The sequence below is a fragment of the Montipora foliosa genome, chromosome 1 (assembly GCF_036669935.1).
Source record: "Montipora foliosa isolate CH-2021 chromosome 1, ASM3666993v2, whole genome shotgun sequence".
NCBI classification, from domain to species: Eukaryota; Metazoa; Cnidaria; class Anthozoa; order Scleractinia; family Acroporidae; genus Montipora; species Montipora foliosa.
The window spans coordinates 26,119,676-26,127,175 of record NC_090869.1 but is presented as its reverse complement, the minus strand read 5'-3'; the positions used below and the strand labels follow the sequence as shown (position 1 = coordinate 26,127,175).

Below are 7,500 nucleotides of genomic sequence, written 5' to 3'. Positions count from 1 at the left end.
TGTAGGCGAAATTACCTCGAACGTATGGGCAAGGCGACCGGTTACAGGACGCCTTCTTTCTTGTTGGCTAACAAAAAACATATACATTGTCCCCATAGTCATTCGATAGGCCAGTACGGTGAGATTCTACCTGACAGAAACCCTTAATCAATTTTTGCCTTTTCACCTTCATTTTTGGGTTCACTTCAGTGACGGGCGCACCTTTTTTTTCAAATTCTACCTTAATTTGTTTTCATTGTCGTGCCAAGAACTATAGCTTTAGTTTTAACAATAACTTGCTTTCTTTAAAACTGCTTGCTTCAACTAGACAGCTCTGCATGAGTTGAGGGGATGTTTTATTTTTAGTTTTTACGGGATGGGTGCTGTGCAAATGTACCTCTCGAACATGCATCCGTTCTGGCTGCATACCTTGGAATTTGACGTTTCAGCCAGATGAGATTGTTTGAGTAAGACAGCACCGATGAGATGATCTACTAATCGTAGGTAATATTTGGTTTTCTTTTAAACCTGGTTATCAATCTTCTGTCATTAGATACCATGGTGCTGGGCAGATTGCCAGCCACGGATTCCTTTCCCCTCGGATGACTCCAGGTGTATTTGTTCTCTTTAACGATGACTTGTTCGGTTTCCTCTGGAGTGACCTGATGGCGTTTAGTGTGTACAGTAGGGCAAACGAGCCTTACTTGCGGTGATTCTGCGTATATTAAGCAACGATTGGCTTTCGTTGGACCAATACCAGTGCAGCCTGTGTACGGCCGCCCGCTCTCCGGAAAAAAAATTGGAGAGGAGCGTCTGTGATTTACCGTCGATAAGCGTAATCAAATACCACGTGATTTTTCCAGGAATGTGTGGAAAATGATTTGATTAATTATTACCCCGATCATTACATCATTGATACAACGAGTTTTGATTGGCTTTTTTTTAAATTTTGGTTTTATTTGGGCTTTTTTTTTCTCCAAAACAATATCTTTCGTTTACATCATGAAAGATCCTACGATGAGTTCGTGTGTACATAGTGGTTTGTGCATGGTAAAGAGTACGGATAAAAATCTTGTTGAGGGTCGAAGAGGCAATACTTTTAAAGTACTAGAGAACTTATTATCTATGGAGTGTGAGTGGAAATCGATTCTACGTACATTTGTAGAAGCGAAGTGCTCTCGTGACGTATCTTAACGAGGTGAATAGCACGATTCAAAAGATGGCTGACTGGAAAAAGCCTTCCGCTCTTCCCTTTCCAGTCATTGTAGTCCCAACGTCTTGCTCGGACCAGCGTTGGGAGATTTGAGAGCATCCTTTGACATTTGTAGATATGGAGGGAAATAACAGCTCATCGACAATAATTCGGGCTGCTTTGAAGATCGGTGTCTTTCCGTACCCCCGGGTTGAAGACTTGTCTTTCTAAAGAGTTCATCGCAAGGAATGTAAGCTACGCAAGTTTTGGTTTAGCGTAGATCACTCAATAATTTGTGCAAAATTATTACGGAACACGATATCAACGGTAAATAACGATCTTTTCCTTATACGCAACTGGTGTTGTGATAATTTTCTTTTGTTAAATCCGGAAAAAAAGGAAGCTTATGGTGTTCGGAAGTAGAAAACTGACTGCAAAACTTCCCGATTTTAAAATAACTCTAATGGGGAAAGAACTTACTCCAGCATCATTCGCTAAGGACCTCGGGGTTGCACTGGATCCAAACCTCACTGTTGAAACTCATACTTTAAAAACTGTAAAATGTTTCATCCTGTATGTCGAGCCTTAGTCGGATTAGTTGCGTCAAGTATGCGTTTAATCGCGACCTGCTTTTAATAGTTATTAATGCTTTGGTATTCACTAAGCTGTTTTACTGCTCGTCTGTATTGTCTAGCACCTCAGGAAATAATATCCCTAAATTGCTATTGGTCCAAAACTTTGCCGGGCGCATCGTCACAGGTACAAGGAAATTCGATCATATTACGCCAGCTCTGAAAGAGTTGTGCTGGTTGCCTGTTTAGCAACATTTCACTTTCGCGACGCCGTTTTAAAGTTTAAATGTATGACTGGACGTGCTTCGTGCTACCCTAGTAATCACTTGAAAACTCGTATTCAGGTTTCCAAGCGCACAACTGAAAAGCCCCGAAAGGGGAGTGTCAATAAAGTATTGTATTGTAAATCACAGTCGCTCCTCGCGAATTTTTTTTGAGGAGAGCGACCGGCTGTACACGGGCCAATACCAGTGCACACCGTAGGAGGAAGGGTAGCCAGACTTTCAGTTCGGAATTTCCCCGGCTCATTCAAGTCCTACCGTCAGTGACCAGTGAGACTTCTGGCCTGTGCTTGTAAATAGCCCAGCGATGGTGTTTATCAATCCTTTGTTTTTTTTGCCCTGAAAAGCTCCTGAGACCCTGCTTATGGGGAGGAATGTTGCCCAAGGTAATGAGGTAGACGTATTGAAATGTTCAAGTGGCTGTGTCAAGGCAGTGCAGTTTATTTTGCTTAGTTTTTCCTATTACTCGCCCCTACTTAACCTAGAAACTATTTTGTAATAACATGGGTGACAAATTACTTCTTACTTTTGGCGCGAAATTTACAATGTTGCCATGGCAACTTTTTCCTGCAATGCCAAAATGGCGTCCAGGGACCGGTTGCTTGAAGCATGGTTAGCGATAACCGGCGTTAAATACCATGGAAACCTGTAGGTTTTGATACCTCTTAACCAACGGTTAGCGCTAACCAGTCTTCGAGCAACCGGCCCCAGGTTTGAATATTAAGGAGTAATTTGTCACCCGTGAAAAAACGCGCGTGAAATTTGGTACCATCTGATTACCCATATAAACAAGACAAATCAAAGATTCGCGACCAAAAAAATGCCTGTCGAGCATACATAGTTAGTTAACTGTTAGGCTGAATAGATTTTAAAATCCCCAATTGCAATTTTGCCCATCCCTGCCTCCTTTTGTATTTGCTGTTTTATTCAAACCTTTCTTCAATGTTCTAAGTAGTTATTTTTGTCTTTCGCTTGATTTGGTTGCCATTTTCCAGTCACTGAATGTGGCTCAATTTCGTGACACAGCCCCTTTAAAGATTTGGCTCTGGGGCTCGTTTCTCGAAAGTCCCGAACCTTTACGGGCCATTTTCGGGTGTCACAATTCCCTTTGTATCTCAAGAACGGAGAGGATTAAGTCGTCAAACTTCACGGTCAGTTTGCTTTTTGTTATCTTGAAAACTTGTTAAAACATCGGCCTTCCAAAAGAAGCGGTTGACAATTTCACCAATGGTTTTTCGGGTCCGAAAAGTTTTTGAGACTTTCGAGAAACGGGCCTCTGGTCAGACGGTGATTCTCGGTACAGAGTCGCCTTTTTGCCGAGTCAACGTTTTAATTCTAGTGTAAAAGGTTCAGTGACTTCTTAAAGGAAATGTAGAAAACGTTGACTCGCCCGTGGTGACAGCAACTTGGTTTGGCGGGTGACGATTGTAGACTGCTGGCATTCCCTTGTATGGGAATGCGAGACGCGCGCTTGTTGAGTCAATAGGGAGCTTACGAATCGACGACGTTCGCACGACGGCACCGTTGGGTCACGTTATAACCCTGTGTCGCCATCCTGTAGAAATTTGAATTTACGGTACTCGTAGGAAAGACGACGACGTTCGTGCGCATGCTGCAAATTTTCCCGCCGTTTCTGGCGCAGTGGTGAGAGTACTCGCCTCCCACCTTTGTGGCCTGGGTTCGATTCCCAGACTCAGCGTCATGTGTGGGTTGAGTTTGTTGATGCTCTGTCATGCACCGAGGGGTTTTCTCCGGGTACACCGGTTTTCCCCGCCCCTCAAAAACCAACATTTGACTTGATTTGCGTTACTGCGCCTTTCAATAAAATGCGGACTCTTAAATTCAAAGGTCAACCGACAAATGCATTTTTCGCTGCCATCAATCAAATGTTCGGCGGCTCCTCCGAGCTCCCGACTACTGTCGAGTGCGCAGTAATCAAATCACATCGTTGAGCCCAGTTCAGTCAACATGGTCGGAAGCTAGGAGGAACCGCTGAACATTTGATTGACGGTAGCGAAAAACGCATTTGTCGGTTGACCTTTGAATGTAAGAGTCCGCATGTTATTGAAAGGCGCAGTAATTGTTAATTTCAGTTTACAGTGTCCCCAATTAATACTCCAGCGCTAGAACAACTAGACACTTAAGGAAAGTTCCTTTCCTTTCCTTTCCTTTCGGATTCTCCTTTTTTGGCAAGAATCATGCAACATTTAGTTTGATTTGATATGATGTGATTTGACCTGATCTGTAGTGTTCCTAATTTGTAGACGAGTAGTGCTTGGCTATGCAAAGCAACCTATGTGAAGCAAGCTTTATACAAAATTATTATCATCATCGTAATCACAAGAGTTTTGCGTGGTGCTGATGTTGAACTGCTGGAAGAGTTCTCTTATTGTCAGCTCTATCTCTACTAAAGTTTTGCAAATATTTCACCATTTCCTCGATAGTGTCAAATTCCAACAGAATGGCTGCTTATACGTCCATTCCTTTATGTTTATGCAGTTTTTGCCTGGAAGCTCAAACTTGGTCACTGATAAGTGCTACCACGAAGGTTTATATCTTTGACAGTCATTATGCTTTTAGGCTATTACCATGGTAACGCATCTAGATTAAAATACTTATCCCTCATTTATGCAAAATTCACCCACTATCTTTTTGAGGCATTTTCTTAATTTCGTCTGTCAGGAGCCCACCAGTTTGAGCCTTTCTCCGAATTGAATTCTTGATCGGGCCTTTTGATAGACCTAGTTATTTTTAGAAACGCTTTCCCGGGAAACAGCGTTTCCTTGGTTACGGTTGGCCAATCGTCGCTGTAGTTTACGCATTTACAATTTCGCATAAATTAGCTCTGGCGGAAACATGGCGGACAGACAAGACCTTAACAAGACCCAACTAGACCTAAACAAGAGTTTTTAGGCCTAAGGTTAGCTGTAATGAATGTTTAGGTTTGTTTCTGTATTGGTAAAACATGCAGCTTACAAGGATCAACGCCTTCGATATAGCTTCACCCCTCACAAACATCTTCACAAATCGATACTCTCCTCCCAGTATAAAGCGATGACGAATTTCGTCCTCGCTTAAAAACAAAAAAAGGCGTATGTGATATTTGATTTATTTGGAAAAAACAACTGAGGCATCAAGAGAAACTTAGCTTTGACACTCGCGTCCTGCTATTTTCAAGACGCCGACAGATCGCCGTCACCAACTTCGTCGTCTTTGTTGCGACTCCGGCAAGCGCCCATACAGGCATACGCAGTAGCCATGTCATGCAATCTACCAGCGCCATCGTGCAAACGTCGTCGATATCTTGTTTTGTCACGCAGTTGGAAGAAATGGCCGTGGGAGGCTTGGGGAAGAAGATCTTCCCAATTTTATGGGAATAAACCAAATGTTGTACCCAATTACAATCTCCCGCCGATAATATTATTTGTGTGTTGTACTTGCATTATAATATAGCAGTCACATTTAAATGATATGGAAGTACCTGTAACAAAACGTTTTATTCCCAAAGGGTTTGAATTGGGTACAACATTGAGTTAGCCGGTTTGGTCTATTCTGTTTTGCATCTGAAGGGGAGAGGGAGAACTGGTGGGAGACCCATGCGAGGCACATGCCCGAGCTAGTTGTAGCTGGGAGTCGATTTTGATGAGAGAAGAAAACAAGAGTACCTGGAGAAAAACGCTCGGAGTTAGGTTGAGATCGACCGGAAGGCTAGTTTTCTTATGTCGGCAAAATCCCACACGATCGGGGATTTCACTATTTCCAGACCGTCCCAGATGTGACCGAGAAATCGAAAAAAGCGCCAGACGCTGGCCGCAGATACTCCCGGTTTCCACGGGAAACCTTGATGCGCTCAATATATTTGTGTTCTTTCCCTTGTCAGTGCAAGGTTTAGCGGGCACAGGCACGGTTGATATACAGGGAAACTCCTTTACGAAATTCATGAAAGATATTTCATTCCCTTTTCTTGCTTTTTCTGCGAGAGATCTGAGGAATCCATAACATTCTTCAGAGCTCTCTTGATAATCAGTGACGGTGGGAACTAACGACCGGGACTTTTCATATGTTGTGAATGATCTCCGACCATCGCAGAAATCTGGGATCGGGGATGTCTGCGATTTTTAGTTTTCATTGGTCGGCAAAATATGGGACGGTCGGGAAACAGTAAAATCCCCGATGGTCTGGGGTTCTCCAGGGGTAGGGGGTGCGGTTCGTCCCCAAGACTTCCTCGGTGGTTTGTCTCGATTGGACGTAGAAGGGATTGCTAGCAGTCTGGTGGCCCCCCTAGCCTGGGTAACTTTTCTCTATTTTTTTTCCATGTAAACCAAGGCCTCAGATCATTGTTCAGTCATTGATTACGTATTAATTACGCCCGTTCCGGCCATTAATTAGGCATTAATGTGTTAATTACGCCCGTTCTGGCTGGAAATCTTGAGCGAAAAGATAAATCTTGTAGGCCCAGGTCAAACGTCGAACTTCACATGTTCCGAATCTAATGCAAATGAGATAAGCCTATTGTTTTCGCTCATTTGCATTTGTCGCGCATGTGAACCGGATCATAAAAGTTATACAAGTGACTGATAGCACCCAAGTCAAATAACTTTCATTCCCTTCTTTCTGGAACTGTATTTGATAATGTAAATTTATGGTCATCCATCGCGTGTTGTCGGGATAGGCCCTAGGGTTACGAACGGTAACAGCGAAGAAACTGAAAGATACAAATGCCCGTTTGCATGGGAAAACCTTAAATAACAATGACCACAACCAGGTTTTCTGAGCCCGCGAGACTGAGCGCCCCCAGAAAACCATTGTTTTAACGAAAACCGCTGGTCAGAAACCTGGTTCTGTTCATTGCTGTGTAAGGTCTTCCGTTTGCATGCCGTGCCACGACTGTAGGGACTTTTAAGATCTAAGACGGCGACGTCGACGAAAAACGTCACCTCAAAATACAAGCAATTTTTTCATCTCGTTTACTTCGTGCAATTTTCCTAAAACGTCGTACAATTATCGTAAAACTAAATGTGTACTAGCGGTTTCAGAGCAAAAATAGGAAATGAAACGTTCACATTTGTGTGCCTACGTTGTCGCCAGAACCCGCTTAGATTTGACGTCGTTGTTATGCAGAATACCGCAAAAATGTGCTAAAGTGCGTGCGGTACGATTTTTTTTCCTCTTTTAACCAATGATATTCCTATAGAGCGTTTTCACTCACGTGACTAAAATAAATGCTAATTTGATGAAACAAAAGAAACTATTTGCATAAAAATAGAGTTCAATTCCCAGAGGATTAGTTTGGAACACCAACATGGCCGCCGTTTCTTTGTTTTGGAACACCAACATGGCTGCCGTGACGTCATGTCAAAGCGCTCTATTTTGTGGTGTTGTCTTAACCGTACGCGTAGTCGTATCTTGGCACCGGATAAAAACGGGCAATCGTATCTGTTCACATAGCACTACTCTGTGTTTGGAGACTGGAGCA

The 7,500-nt window shown here is 43.1% G+C and overlaps 1 protein-coding gene across 1 annotated transcript in view; it reads left to right on the top strand.

The window, feature by feature from the left end:
- Positions 1-7,500, top strand: part of LOC137995124 (F-box only protein 31-like) — a 27,554-nt gene that overhangs the window by 18,561 nt on the left and 1,493 nt on the right. The window contains exon 10 of the mRNA XM_068840704.1: positions 533-7,500. This exon is cut by the window's right edge and continues 1,493 nt beyond it. Within this exon, the coding sequence (XP_068696805.1) occupies positions 533-692 (160 nt within the window). The 3' untranslated portion in view covers positions 693-7,500. The remainder of the gene's footprint in view (positions 1-532) is intronic.